Source organism: Penicillium verhagenii, assembly GCF_028828195.1.
Source record: "Penicillium verhagenii strain IBT 33310 chromosome Unknown utg000002l_segment0_segment0, whole genome shotgun sequence".
NCBI classification, from domain to species: Eukaryota; Fungi; Ascomycota; class Eurotiomycetes; order Eurotiales; family Aspergillaceae; genus Penicillium; species Penicillium verhagenii.
Window position 1 is genome coordinate 1,884,075 of NW_026643166.1, and position 15,013 is coordinate 1,899,087.

The window sequence follows — 15,013 nt, forward strand, 5'->3', positions numbered from 1 at the left end:
TTCCTTTAGTTGCCCGGTCGCAGAGCTCGAGACTGCTCTGAATTGTTCAACTCTGGGCAACTGCCCCCAGGAGCTTCCCCCCTCGTTTTTTCCCGCCTATTGTATCCCTCTATCTATTATGCTCCCACAATGTCCCGGTCCTGTATGGGCCGTGGATGATCTGTCCAAGTGCTTCCAACGCAAGTGAGTGGTAATGTTCCAGTGGTTTCACTTTCTCTGGTTTCATGTTTTTGTTCCACTGCCGGTAGCCGTTACAGTGCTGATCGTCGAAATTCTGATATAGCACTCTGCAAGTCACCCTTCCCTTGGCTGCATGCATTGCATCACTTCTGTTTATCGTCACACGCCTAGCCCATCGCTATGTGGTCTCCAAAAAAGATGTTGCTTACAAGGTTCTCTCAAACAATGCCTCCGAAGGTGAGGTTCCTAATGGCCTGGAAGCCGACTCCGACCCGATGCTGTTCCTGGCAGCGCAAACCGAACAAGAACAATTGAAACTAGAGGTCGACCGTCCCCGTGGGGAAATTGTAGTCGTCGCGCTGGAGATTGCCGCCCTTGTCGGCCAAGTCGCACTTTATGTAGTGATCCTATCGACTGGTGGTTGGGGTCGTCATGGTACTATTCCTGCAATCGCTGGCCTGGTTTCTTGGGGCTACATCCTCTTCTTAGTCCTAGTCCGACTTTTGCTGTCGACTATGGATCTTTCCTCCGCCCCGCGACTCTGGACCCACACAGCAGTATTATACGGCCTGCAATGGCTCTTCAACATTATGGTTTTCCGGTCCGCCGTCATCCACCCGCTATCCAAAAACGCCTTGGTTCTCAGCAGCATTGGATTCTCGCTTAGCACTTTACTTCTCCTGGTCGCAATTACTACTCGCCGGGGTAACAAGCCTGTTGTAGTGGAGCGCGAGGATGGATTAGAACCTCCGCATCATCCGATGGCGAGTCTCTTGTCTTTGGCCACCTTCGCTTGGTTGGATCCTCTTATCATGAAGGGTTACCGCCAGCCCCTGGAGCTCGAGGATGTATGGAACTTAACCCCGCAACAAAAGGCGGCTGCGGTTGTCACCGATTTTCGAAAGCGTCAGATGAAGGGCTCTTTGGCTTGGAAGCTCATCCGATACTTTTTTGGTACCATTCTGAAGCAAGGTCTCTGGACGATTTTCGCCAATCTCTTCGTGTTCGTCCCTAGTCTGCTTCTCAAAGCAATTCTTGAATATGTCGAAGACCCTCGCTCGACGACTCCAAACGCCGCTTGGCTATATGCGATTCTCCTTTTCTGCTCTGCCATTGTTCAAGGTGTCGCAGATGGCCAAGCTCTCTATATCGGTCGCAAGATGGGTGTCAAGATCCGTGCTATCATCATTGGTGAGATTTACGCTAAAGCCCTCCGCCGCAAGGCTGGAGCTTCGACAGATGTTGCCCGTAAAGCGCTTGAGGAGCAGGAAGCACCTAAGGATGACAAGAAGAAGAAAAGCCGTATCTTCTCATTCGGCCGTAAGAAGAAGTCTGCTGATGAGAATGACGCTGAAAACGGCACTAAGCCCGAATCTAAGGTGGAGGAAGCTGCTTCACAGGCCAATGTTGGCACCATTATCAACCTGATGGCCATTGACTCCTTCAAGGTTAGTGAAGTCGGTGCGTACCTCCATTTCTTGTGGGCCAGTGTTCCCGTGCAAATTATCATGGCTATCACGCTTCTTTACAAGATCATGGGCTTCAGCTCATTTGCTGGTATTGCTTTGATGGCCATGATGCTCCCGGTCAACCTCTTCATCGCCCGACAGTTTAACCGCGTCCAAAACCAGATCCTCAAGGGGACTGATGCTCGTATCCATGCAACCAACGAAGTTCTCCAGAATATCCGGATCATCAAGTATTTTGCCTGGGAGCAACGTTTCCAGGATATTGTCAATGAGAAGCGCCAAGCTGAGTTGAAGTCCTTGCGACGTCGCTACATCCTGTGGTCGTGTGCTGCTACTGTTTGGTACGGTACTCCTATATTAATTACCTTCCTCTCTTTCTTCCTATACACGGTTGTCGAGAAGAAACAATTGACTCCTTCAATTGCCTTCCCTGCCCTCTCTATGTTCTCGCTGCTTCGTGTCCCCTTGGATCAATTGGCGGATATGGTGGCCCACGTCCAGGAGTCCAAGGTCTCCCTCGATCGTGTGGATAAATATCTCAACGAGGAGGAGACCGAGAAATACGACCAATTGCGTGATAGTCTTTCGGATGGCCCATCTAAGATTGGATTGCAAAAGGCGACCCTTACTTGGGGAACCTCGAAGCCTAGTCCCCAACAATCATCTTCATCTTCCGAAACTGGCGCTGACGCCTTCCGTCTTATTGATCTCGATGTGGATTTCCCGCTTGGACGGCTTAGCATCATCGCCGGACCCACAGGTTCTGGCAAAACATCTCTACTCATGGCTTTGCTTGGTGAGATGAGACTCATCAAGGGTCGTGTTCATTTGCCTGGCGGTATGGCAAATCGTGCCGACCTTCCAGTTGACCCTGAAACTGGCCTGATTGACAGCATCGCGTACTGCGCTCAGGAGGCATGGCTGGTGAACGATACCGTCAAGGAGAACATCGTCTTTGCCTCTCCGTACGATGAGAAGCGCTACCGTGCTGTCCTGAAGGCGTGTGCTTTGGAACGGGATATTGCCATTCTTGATGCCGGTGATCAAACCCTAGTCGGCGAGAAGGGAATCAGTTTGTCTGGTGGCCAGAAACAGAGAATCTCTCTCGCTCGTGCTATTTACAGCAGCGCTCGCCACTTGCTGCTGGATGACTGTCTCTCCGCCGTCGATTCTCACACTGCTAAGCACATCTTCCGTCAGGCCCTGACAGGTCCCCTGATGCTGAACCGTACCTGCATCTTAGTCACTCACAACGTTTCTCTTACTGTTCCCCAGGCTGATCATGTGGTTGTTCTTGATAATGGAAAGATCAGCGCCCAAGGCCGACCTGATGACGTTGCTTCAACAGGCGCACTGGGTGATGAGTTTTTCAAGTCTCGACCTGGCTCGCGTGCTAGCTCTCGTGGTTTATCTCGCGTGCCATCGGATGCAGGACTCGAAGATGAAACCACTGCTGCTGCAAATGGGACATCTGCTAACGGTACGGCGAACAAGGTTCAAAAGGACGAAAAGCCGGGGTTGAAAGAATCCAAGTCTGTTGGCAGTGTCAAGTGGTCCACAGTTACTATGTATCTTGGCTCCATGGGCCAGTGGTACTATTGGGTTATGGCGGTTGCTGTATTCTGTCTGCAGCAGGTTGGCTCAGTTTCCACAAATCTCTGGATCCGACAGTGGGCCAATGCCTACCAATCGTCCAGCGTTGGACCTAAAGATGATTCTGGCACCTACGCTGCTGTTGCTCATCTTAAGCCCCCAACCTTCAATGTCGGCAGTGTCTCTAAGATGAGCACATGGGGACCTCCACAGCTGTCATCTCGCATGGGCCCCACCACTCCGGATGGCGAAGTCAATGTGATGTTCTACCTCGGAGTGTATGCTCTGTTGGGTGTTGGTTACATCGCAATCTCGCTGACTCGCGAAGCTGTGCTTTTCTGGGGCTCTCTTCATGCATCCTGGAAGATCCACGACCGTCTCCTCAAGACCGTCATGCACGCTAAGTTCCGCTTTTTCGATTCGACACCACTTGGTCAGCTTATGAATCGATTTTCTAAGGATATTGAATCAGTTGACCAGGAAGTTGCCCCTGTGGCAATAGGTATGCTGCATAGTCTGGCTTCCGTCATCATGATTGTTATCCTTATCTCCATCATCACTCCTGGATTCTTGATTGCCGGTATCTTCATCACTTTGGTGTACACTGCTTTAGGTGCCATCTACTTAAACTCCTCCCGTGACCTCAAGCGACTGGAGTCTGTGCAGAGAAGCCCATTGTACCAACAATTTGGCGAGACATTGAACGGCATCGTCACCATTCGTGCCTATGGCGATGGCCCTCGTTTCATTATTGATAACCACCGCCGCATCAACGCCTACAACCGGCCGCACATCTACCTCTGGGCTGCTAACCGCTGGCTTGCCCTTCGAGTAGACTGGACTGGTGCTTTGGTGTCGTTCTTCGCGGCCACATTTGTCCTGATCAATGTCGGAAATATCGATGCCGGTGCTGCTGGTCTTTCCCTAACCTATGCTGTTACCTTCACCGAGAACGTTCTTTGGCTTGTCCGTCTTTATTCTGAGGTTCAGCAAAATATGAACTCTGTTGAGCGAGTTCGTGAATATCTGGAGGTTGACCAAGAGGCTGCTCCAATTGTTCCTGAAAATCGTCCCGCCAAGGGATGGCCGATTGAAGGTGCTGTGGAATTCTCAGGCTACAGCACTCGCTACCGCCCTGACTTGGATGCGGTCTTGAAGGAGGTCTCCTTCTCTGTTAAAGCAGGCGAAAAGGTCGGCATCGTTGGCCGCACAGGTGCTGGTAAAAGTTCACTCGCCCTTGCTCTCTTCCGTGGATTGGAGGCAGAGAAGGGCCGGATTCTCATTGACGGCGTTGATATTGGTGCAATTGGTCTGAGGGATCTCCGAGAGGCCATTACGATTGTCCCTCAAGATCCCACTTTGTTCACAGGCACCATCCGCAGCAACCTTGATCCCTTCGGACTGTTCACCGATGAGGAGATTTTTACGGCGCTCCGCCGTGTGCATCTCATCGGCTCTCCATCAGGAACCGCAACTCCCTTAACCGGAAGTACTTTTAATGTTGCCGAAGCCAATGGCGTTGTCAATTTTGATGTGAACGGAGGTGCCGATAGTGCTGCCAGTGGTGATGTCGACGGCGATGTCAATGGCAGCGCTGTGACAATTGCCGACAACAAGAACATCTTCCACAATTTGGAAAGCTTGGTGTCAGAGTCCGGATCAAACTTGTCCCAGGGTCAGCGTCAGCTTCTGTGTCTGGCGCGTGCTCTTCTCAAGAAGCCACGCGTTCTCATGATGGACGAAGCCACTGCATCCATCGATTATGCCACCGACGCCAAGATCCAGGAAACTCTCCGTGAACTCCACGACAGCACAATCATCACCATTGCCCATCGCCTGCAGACCATTATCGATTACGACAAGGTCTTGGTCCTTGATCACGGTAAAGTGATTGAGTACGACCACCCCTGGACCTTGATCAACGCCGAGAACGGTTCGTTCCGCGGCATGTGTGAAAACAGTGGAAACATGGACGTGCTTCTCGATGGAGCGAAGCGTGCCTGGGTTCAAAAACGCCTGGTCGATGACTCCTAGACATTTTTCCTCTTCTTCTTTCTCCTATAACTCGCGTACATATTCTTTTTTTCTCCTTACACACTTCTTGCCGTTTTGTCCATGGTCCCTTCCTTCTCTCTCTTCCCTCTCTGTTAGGAAGACATTGCAAAAAAGAGTTCTCTGTAAATTTCCTTCCGTGATTATGGGAGTCTCATGTGTTGTTTATCGTTATCCTTAGTTGGCCTATCCTTGAACCACATCATGGCATCCCAAGGCATCATTATTACTGCCAATCAATATTTTTCAAGTCGATTTATATCCAAAGCCCGGAGGGATTCCAATCTCGTGAGATTTTGCTCAATTCAATATTTGAACATGGAAGTCAAATAGATTATTGAGAACGACTTCTCCATCTACGTGATCAATTGATTGGTCTACAACATGCTTAGAACCGACCACGAAGGTCCTAAGATTCAATGTTCAGTCAACGCCAAGGGCTATGAGGTCTTTACATAATATTGCAATAGTATCAATTGATTCTACCATTCCTGGATTGATTATATTCAATGTTAAGCGATATCGACGGCTCAATTGATAAATCTTTCCGCCTACACAGAGTCAAAATTCAGATTCCAAGGTTCAAATGTTAGACATCGCCGGAGCCCTGGAGCTCACCTGGGCCTTACTATCAATTGATCAATGTACACAAGGCACTAGTGGGCCGGTCACTCATGTGTGTAGTACCTTGTGGACGGTAGTCGACTGCAACATTTCCCAGGGTGTTGCAACATTGCAAGGTTCAATGTTTCTAAACTAGTACCTGCATACATAGTAGTGCTATGGTTGGGTACTTTCAATGTTAGTGTGCCCAGTGAATGTTTTTGGCATCTTCTCGCCTGGATTGGCGATCGATGTTGCCGTACCTTCAAAGTGCATTGAAAACATTTGAATGTTTGGGAAGGTCGGATATATCAGCACTTGAGGTGTCCAAAGTTATTTTTTTTTTCTTGGTTTTTTTGATGTATTTAGGCATCTAGGTAAATTTTGATATTCAATGTTCAAACGTTTACTTCTGAGCCTTAGTACCAGTATGTATTCAATATTCAAAGCAATGCGTGCCTTAGGTAATATTGTATACCAATTATACATAAGTATCGAGGCCCCAAACTTTCTCCAAGCCCTGCTCAGGTTCCATGCAGATGTTCATTGTACTGCGGATGCGCGCCAAGGCTTGTAAACTCAATCAATGGATGCTTGATGAGGGTCTCGCTAAACAAAAAACACGCCCTGTGTTGCGTCTGTGACTTTAGCCTATAGGTGTCCTGTCCTCAGGTAGACATGGATTTTTAGAAAAGAGGCCGTGCCCGAATAACATAACAATTATGTCAAATGTATCAGATGTTGGAGCTGACATCCACTGTGGATCATGTGCTTTCTACTGCTTGGTCATGGGACATAGACAGGGTTACAACCGATAAACGGAAGAAATCCCCTTTGGGCTAGAGGCAAGCAGCTGGCACCTCATCATCAGGATTATGAGATGAATTCCCTAGTACTCTGTAGCTTTCCCATGTCGAGATAGGTAAACCCTATTTTGGTGCCAAGAGGGGGCTGGGAAGCGACCGGCCATGAAGCAAGGTGGGCGAAATACCAGGTCGTAGGGCAGCGGTGTGTTTCCTGCGGGGAAACTTATGCAGATGGTGCCGCTGGAAGGGGCAAATCGGTTTCGGGAAGGGATTAGCAGATTTCTGTTATCGCCGATCGCGAAGCCCCAATGATCTCAACTGCCGCAGGGCAAAAGTGATAAGGGAAAAAAGTGGTAAAGAAACGCGACCGCGTCTTTCCACCTGGCATTCCTCAGTGCCGGCGACGTACACCGCGGACGACAGTTGCAATGCACAGCACGGCCGCTATGAAAAACAGGAACACCATGGAGGGTATGATTGGAGGTGTCGTAATGATAATTGGGGCCTCGGTAATCACCCAATCGATTCGAAGTGCCTGGCCAACAAATGGGCCATTCTGAATCCCCTGCCGAGTACGATCCAAACGAGTACGATCAGAATACGAGCGTTCAAGAGACTCGGCCAACTCGGCACTTGACTCCGAATCAGGAAGAAGAAGCATCCGTGCACGAGAAGTGTCGATCGTTGTAGCATCCGGTGTACCGATTGACTGCTGGGGCAGGTCGTGTGCCTGGTCTTGGTGCATTGATGTTTCGCCTTCATTTTTGGATATCTGCTTGCTCGGGGAGCCTGCTTCGTGCAAGGCATTTAATCGGTCGGCAATTTCATCTTGGTCGGGCATCATTTCGGGAAAATAATAAGGGGTTCCTTTGACGACATTGGCAGGTTCCGCGTTCTGGTTCGCTGATTGGGCAGATACTCGAGGCGAGTCAGCGGACTCCCAAGTTGATTGCGGTACGGGGGAATCTCGGATTGGGGGTATTGAGGAGGAAGGAATGACTGCTGTTGTGGCAAGGCTACTGAGAGCCAGCAATAGAGGTAGGAAGGCGAGCATTTTGATCCGAGAGCTTGGTGTATACAGTTGAAACGGAGCAATGGCTCTCTGATAACGGCAGATAAGATGAAGGGTGGATCACATCACTAGAAGATGGGAGAGTCGAGGGTGACGAAGCAGGGTATAGAGGTCAATTTATGAAGACTGAAGCATTCTGTGATCTTGAAGACTGGAAGTAATCAAGCTTGGAAGAGGACAAGAGGGGAAAAGAAAAAGAAAAACCGATAAACGCGAGTGATTCGGGTTCGGTTTCGGATGCGGCGGGAGTTTGACAAAGCGGGTCGGAGTTAACTTGATGCATTAAATGTTCCACTTTTACACTAAACTATGTGGATCTTTTTTATTCTTTTATGTACCAGTTGACCGAATATTGAATATTGCATATTGCATATTGGGTATGGGAAATCTTTTTATTTTCCAAGGTTTGGCTTTGATACTTCTCTCACGTTGAACCGCTGTTGTCAGCACATGAAAAGGCCGCCGAGATCTGTCCATCACTATACGCCTCGTTGATTTGGACAATGACCCCGTAAGTACCCCCAATCGCCATGAATGCACCTAAAATGATCAAAAAAACATGAAAGACATACATGATCTTATGCAAGATTGGGCCACTCCGGTATTCCGAGTGGCCATATAGCCATAGCCAGCCAGGGAGGCTAATTGCCAGCGGCGCAAAGCACAGCGAGCCGACCAGAGCAAGCACGTAATTGAAAATAGGGATGGCACATGCAAGGATAAAGGAAATGGCAGCCATGCCGATCGTGCAACCCAGCCAAGTGCCCCAATGTACGAATGTGTTAGCCTGCAGATGACGCGAAGTGCGCAGGATCCGAACAAACAAATATTTCGCCGCGACATGCACGTACAAACACCCGCTAATGACGAGGCCAGGCAGAGCAATCCCATATGCAACGCGTTTAACTGTGGGACCTGCGCTGCCTAGAGAGGGCGATGCGATCCATTTACCACACCAGGCATACATGACGAGACTAAAGGTGAGGTACGACACGGTCACCAGGCTCATGCTGAGGTAGACAGCTTTAGGGTAGTCCTTCGGCCTGCGCATTTCCGAGATCACGGGAAGAAATGCGGAGGTCGCAGCACTGGACACAAAGATAGTGGCCGCAGCCGTGATGCCGACCGTGAAACTAGGATCACCAATGACTCTGTATCCCAGGTCGAAGGTGCCTGTTTGGGGTGCAGCAGCCGGGCGATCTATCGTGGTAACGCCGACCCTATAAATCCAATTTGTGAGCAGGGATTCTAGAGAGGGAGAAGAGTGTAACTTACACCACTATAAAGACAGCAATGTAAACGCTAGCAAAGCCAGCCCAGGTGAGCCAGCCAATGTGGGAAAATTTGCGTACGCTTGCACACGCTGCAATGACAACAGTGGCAATGAAGGAATACCAGACTGTACAGATGGCATGCAACGAGAGGGCGTTAAGCGCAGTCGAGACACCAATAATACCAGACGCAGCGACAATCACATAGCTCACTGTAAACAAAACCCCGACCACTTCCTTCAGCAAAGGACCGCCCACGACTTGTGCCATGTCGGCAATGGAGTGACAGCCTGGATGGGCATTGCGAAAGTTGCCCTGCAAGATAGCGCAGTATGTGTTGAGAAGAGTCCAGCCAAGAACATTAAGGGCACCTGGTAAAGCTCCCAGTTCGTACATTAACGATGGAATAGATAGAACGCCAGTGGCAAAGATGACTATAAAGAAAAATCACGCGTATTAGCATTTTAGACCCGATGCTGTAAAAATGACCTGGCATAGCTCACTCTTCAAAAATATCACACCGGCTCGAATCCAGCTCACAGTACGAAAGTCGACCTGGCCATCGCCTCTTTTGAAAACCTCATACTGGTCCTCCATCTCCGCTTTCTGCGTATCCGGGATAGACGAGTCATCTGCGAAGCCAGAGGCATCTTTAATGTCATCCGGCGAAGTTGTCATGGCGAAACGCAAGAGGCAAGAAGTTGTCCAATAACTAAATCTCCAGAGCTCGACTGTCGGGAAAATCTCTCGAGGGAAATTTATAGGCAAAAAGCGGCGCACGAGGCAGAGACTTATCTCGAGCCCAAGGTTGGCCCATGCATTGCAGGATCACTTTGTGTTTCAACAGCTTGCAATAGAGTTTATGGGGCCTCTGATACTCTGCAGCTTTTACAATGACGATAACGGGACTCGATGAAGTGGATTGGCTCCACAGCTTCCCCACGAATTCAAGCTATCTGATAACAAGCATATCAATTCAGGTTGAACCGTTGAAGACCTGGTGTCTGCCGTTGGGGAATATTTTTTTTTGGAGTCGGTTCCGGCTGAAAGTCCGGAAATGGTCAAGCGTCGGGGTAAATGATTCTGATATGCAATTAAGATATGGCCAAGGGCACGAAGATAAGAATGCACTAAGAAATGACAAGTAGAATGTATAGCAGGGATGCAACCGAAGAGGACGCTAAGACTAAGGGAGAAGACTGGTCATTTGGAGAACATACTACTAGTAGTTGGGGTAACGGAACCTTACCCTGCAGGCACTGGCAGATAGAAAACCATACGAGATATAAGATTTAGATATTGATTCCATGAGAGATAGGAACGATGACATAGCCATGGCCATCACTTTTTCAACATTTCTCCCGCTGGAGCCGGCATCAAAGCTCCTGGAGGGGGAGCATTCTTCTGCTTAAACTCATCACATACCTGCTCCATTGTGACAAACTCTACACCGTCGTGCTTCTTGAAATGTTCAATGAGCCTATTGCTTGTTAGTATGCATAGTATCAATACATGTAGAAGCTTGTCCCAAGTTACCTACCTCTCATGCATCAAAAGCACATGTGGCCGACCGGAGACATCCGGGTGAATTGTGATCGGGAAGATGAACTCATCATACTCGCGATAGAAATAGTCGAAATGATCGCGCCAGATATCTTCGACATCTCGCGGGTTGACAAAGCCGTGACTGTTCGGCGCGGACTTGATGAACATCATCGGTGGTAGGTCGTCGATGTACCAATTCGAAGGAATTTCTACGAGCCCAGTCTGGGGACCGTGCTCGAGCGGCTTCATCCATGTCTCGGCCTTTTTCTTATAGTCGATATTGGTCCAAGTATCGCCCGTTCGTAGATAATATGCCTGGCAATCTTCGTGACTCATACTGTGGTCATACTCAATGCCATAGTCAAGAAGCAGCTGTGCACCCTCTTTACTGGTTTCCCACCTGAGTTTTCATGAATTAGAAAGGCAGTTTGTGAGGTAAAAATTGTAAATTCCATACGTACCATGGTGCCACGCTTCCTCGTGGGGGCTTCCCCGCAAACTCAGTGAGCATACGATATGTTTTATCAAGCACATCGCGTTGCTGCTCAATGCTCATGTCTGTTGGGTTCTCATGTGAGTACCCGTGTAGTCCGATCTCGTGTCCTGCATCTCGGACTGCTGCCATTTCCTCGGGAAAGGTCTCCAACGAGTGGCCGGGGATGAACCATGTTGTCTTGATGTCGTACTTGTTGAAGAGTTTCAGTAGACGTCTAGTTCCAATGGTGCCGGCCCAGACCCCTAAAATTATTTGGTCAGATTATTTTTTTCTGAGAGTCGACCTCGAGAGCAGTAGACTTACCCCGACTAATGTCGTTGGTCGAATCTTCGCCGCCATATGAGCCGAGCCATCCAGCGACAGCATCAACGTCGACTCCATAGGTGATGAGAACTCGTTTGGGACCCATTGTGTGTTTTGAATTACAAGTAAGTAAAGGGTGCGGGTGTTGAGACTCAGAGCTTCTATCTTGTATCGATCTGCGGGGAACACAACAAATGCCCCTCTTGGAGTTGTCGGGGTCATTCCAACGCGTATGGCCAGCCGATCGCCATATCGCAAAAATCCCATTTCGTTATCACAATCAACAACTAATTCGAATTTGTTAGTGATATTAGTACATCTCTGACTATGTTCAAATCATATCATTGTCTCTTGGAGGTCGATAGCACGTGTGGGTCTTACTCAGGGTCTATTTGGAGTAGATTTGGAGTAGATTTGGCATTCGGCAAAACGCTCGCTCACCCTTGTAAATTAGGTAAGGAGAGATTGGAGAAAGAAGGTATTGTCGGGGGTTGCCGACGATCGAAAAGAAAATCCTAGTAATTCTATCATAAAATCTTCAGGAACTCGAAGGTCTTGTACTTTGCTATTCCAAGTATCTAATATTCGCCATGTCGGTCCTTTTCACCAGTATATCAGAGTAAGTATTTACGAGGGAGATAACATCACTACTGTCACGTTTCAATGTTGTTTATCTTTGATTTATAATACCCCAAACTAATTGCTTTGCCTTCAGAAACAATCCTGTTAAGGCTGGAGACGCCGAGGCACTTATAGAGCCTCTAGGCCTTACTATTGACCCTTCAGAATCGAAGGACTTCCAAACATTGCTAGCAGCGGTCCATGATTGTGCAGAAGGTATCGCTGCTCTTCCAGACTATCAGCCAATTCCTGATCAGCTCAAATATCCGCGGGAGAATGTCCACCGACCATGTGAAGAAGAGCAGGTGCTCGGGCAAGCCTGGGCGCACCGGTTTCTCATTCGAGGAAAGGAAGGGGGCGTACTGAGTGGAAAATCAGTCAGTCTCAAAGATGTGATCGCAGTAGCTGGAGTACCCCAGTTACTTGGCAGTGATATCATCCCGTCATGGACGCCCAAAACCGATGCAACAGTTGTCACAAGACTTCTAGAGGCTGGGGCAGATATCCATGGGACGTCTACATGCGAAAATATGTGCCATTCTACTTCATCATACACGAGTGCGCAGGGGACTGTGGAGAATCCCCACGCGACAGGCTACTCCGCTGGAGGAAGTACATCGGGAGGTGCCGCTCTAGTCGCCGCAGAGCTAGTTGATATTACTATTGGAGGTGATCAGGGTGGAAGTATTCGAGTTCCGGCTTCATTTTGTGGATGTAAGACTACGCTTCTCCTAGATCCATCTTGATCACTGAATCTAACACTAAATAGGTGTCGGCTTGAAGCCAACATTTGGACGTGTTCCCTACACTGGAGTTGCAAGTGGAGATGCCATGAATGACCATGTAGGTCCGTTGGCCCGCACAACCATGGAAGTTGCAAAATGTCTGGATGCCATCAGTGGATATGATGGCATCGATGACAGATCAATGGGTAGCTTAAAGCCGGGCTCAACTAGCTTTGCAACCTCTATTAAGGATACAGAGAGACTAGATGGTTTGCGTGTTGGAATTCTCAAAGAAGGATTCGAGCATGATGCTGTTTCATCTAGTGTTCGACATTCTGTGTTGACCGCCGCAAAGAAATTTCAAGATTTAGGCGCAACCGTCGAAGAGATTTCCCTTCCAGATCATTTGCACGGACCCGCAATCTGGACAATTCAACAGCGAGTAGCCGGTGCGCAGACTCTATTAGGTCAAAATACAGGGCGGCGCGGTCTGTCTATGACCGAAATGGAGCGAACACGACTACCTTGGACTGATGAGGGATTTCAGCGGGCATTCCCATCCACTAAGAACGTTATTATCAATGGCCTTTATCTCATGTCTCAGTTCCCGGACCTCTATGGAAAGACCGCAAATATCGGGCGCCAGCTGAGCGATAAATACGAGGCATTGTTTGCAAATTACGATGTGATTGTGATGCCTACAACGCCAGTTGTGGCTCCCAAGCATGGCAAGCGAGGCCAACCAGTGGATTCGCTTAAACCAAGTATGGGGTTGACAATCAATACTGCCATCTTCAATGTGACGGGACACCCAGCATTGTCAATCCCGATTGGATTTGTATCAGCCAAAGACGATGACCATATCATGCTACCTGTTGGTATGCAGATTGTTGGTGGGTTGTGGCAGGAGGAAAAGGTGCTGAGAGCTGGACATGTTTGGGAGACTCATTTTAACTGGAAAAAGATGCAGTTTACTACTGATAGAAACTAGGCATAAGTAAATATTGAACTGTGAGCCTAGCATGCGAGTTTATGCTCAAGCTCTAGGGGTGTATTTGAAAGAGCTTCTATACCATATTTAGATCCTACATAATAGGCACCTACATAAGGTGGGCATAATTCGTGATTGGATTTTTATTGAAAACAGGTCAGCAGTTGAGGTTATCTGCAGCACATGAGTATAATGACAGTCAATGTTATTGAATTAAATGTTAGACCCGTACTCAGTGCGCCTGTTATGAGCCTATACCGTAATATAGCCTCCGTCAACAACCATGGCATGTCCCTGGACGAATGAAGCTTGGGTTGAACAAAGAAAAATAGCTGCATCTGCTACTTCAGCCGGCTTCCCCATTCGTTGCATTGGAGCAATCCGTGCCGCCGGAGTAATCGCCTCCCGCACTTGGGCATTCTCCATAATCAAGGGGGTTTCAATGACGCCTGGGCAAACACAGTTTACTCGAATCCCATCCTTCGAGTAATCAATCGCATCCGCGCGTGTCATTCCAATGATTGCTGATTTCGATGCACAATATGCCGCTGAATAACACAGAGATCAGAAACCAAATCTAGGCAACAAAACTAAGTACTTACGCGCATTTGGACGACTGACAATCCCCAACTGGCTCGCGATGTTAACCACGGCTCCGCGTTGTGCAGGACGAGTAGGGTCATGGCTTGGCAGCGGATCCTGTTCAAGCATTTGTTTGAGCTGTGCACGGGATGACAGCCAACATCCGCGATAATTGATGTTGTTGACACGGTCGAACTCCGCGATGCTAGTTTCACTTGATCGCATCGGTAAACCAAGCACACCAGCACAGTTTACAGCATAGTCAACACGGCCAAGTTTGCTTGTGACTTTGGAAATAAATGACTCGGCAAATTTATCGTCCGCCACATTTCCTGGGTGGGCAAGCAATTGGACCTTGGGGTGAGCTTTGACGATACTATCTCTGGTCTTCTCTAGGGTGCTTTCATTAAGGTCTGTGATTGCAATTTTTTCACAGCCTGCTGCAGCAAAAGCTTTAGCTACCGCTGCTCCAATTCCTGTCAATTTTTTTTAGCACGCCGAGGAGACATGTATATTTGATGAGCACTTTGTTCACCGCTGGATTTGGTACATACCAGTTCCCCCGGCCCCGGTGATGACGGCCACGCCTGGGAAAAGAGTTTTCAGTGACATTTTCAACAAAACTCTTGAATGCTGAGATCTCACTTGAATTGAGATCTATAGCTACTAATCAACAGTCGGGCTTGAGGTTTGTGTTGATGACT

General features: G+C 48.6%; 6 protein-coding genes across 6 annotated transcripts; 2 read left to right on the forward strand and 4 right to left on the reverse strand.

Moving 5' to 3' along the window:
• Positions 1–118: 118 nt before the first annotated feature.
• N7466_000685 (uncharacterized protein) lies at positions 119–5,276 on the forward strand (the record flags this gene model as incomplete). Its single annotated transcript, XM_057160083.1, has 2 exons — positions 119–183; positions 284–5,276. 2 exons carry the CDS (start codon positions 119–121, stop codon positions 5,274–5,276), a joined length of 5,058 nt encoding a protein of 1,685 aa, XP_057026331.1.
• Positions 5,277–7,094: 1,818 nt separating this feature from the next.
• N7466_000686 (uncharacterized protein) lies at positions 7,095–7,757 on the reverse strand (the record flags this gene model as incomplete). Its single annotated transcript, XM_057160084.1, has 1 exon — positions 7,095–7,757. One exon carries the CDS (start codon positions 7,755–7,757, stop codon positions 7,095–7,097), a length of 663 nt encoding a protein of 220 aa, XP_057026332.1.
• Positions 7,758–8,199: 442 nt separating this feature from the next.
• On the reverse strand, positions 8,200–9,724 carry N7466_000687 (putative neutral amino acid permease; the record flags this gene model as incomplete). Its single annotated transcript, XM_057160085.1, has 3 exons — positions 8,200–8,995; positions 9,051–9,480; positions 9,550–9,724. 3 exons carry the CDS (start codon positions 9,722–9,724, stop codon positions 8,200–8,202), a joined length of 1,401 nt encoding a protein of 466 aa, XP_057026333.1.
• A 663-nt stretch (positions 9,725–10,387) lies between these two features.
• On the reverse strand, positions 10,388–11,496 carry N7466_000688 (polysaccharide deacetylase family protein; the record flags this gene model as incomplete). The annotated part of the gene is made up of 4 exons (XM_057160086.1): positions 10,388–10,526; positions 10,587–10,991; positions 11,053–11,329; positions 11,391–11,496. 4 exons carry the CDS (start codon positions 11,494–11,496, stop codon positions 10,388–10,390), a joined length of 927 nt encoding a protein of 308 aa, XP_057026334.1.
• A 484-nt stretch (positions 11,497–11,980) lies between these two features.
• On the forward strand, positions 11,981–13,727 carry N7466_000689 (putative amidase; the record flags this gene model as incomplete). The annotated part of the gene is made up of 3 exons (XM_057160087.1): positions 11,981–12,009; positions 12,106–12,725; positions 12,781–13,727. The coding sequence occupies 3 exons, from the start codon at positions 11,981–11,983 to the stop codon at positions 13,725–13,727; spliced, it is 1,596 nt and encodes a 531-aa protein (XP_057026335.1).
• A 252-nt stretch (positions 13,728–13,979) lies between these two features.
• N7466_000690 (SDR family NAD(P)-dependent oxidoreductase) lies at positions 13,980–14,921 on the reverse strand (the record flags this gene model as incomplete). The annotated part of the gene is made up of 3 exons (XM_057160088.1): positions 13,980–14,275; positions 14,330–14,785; positions 14,864–14,921. The coding sequence occupies 3 exons, from the start codon at positions 14,919–14,921 to the stop codon at positions 13,980–13,982; spliced, it is 810 nt and encodes a 269-aa protein (XP_057026336.1).
• Positions 14,922–15,013: the final 92 nt, after the last annotated feature.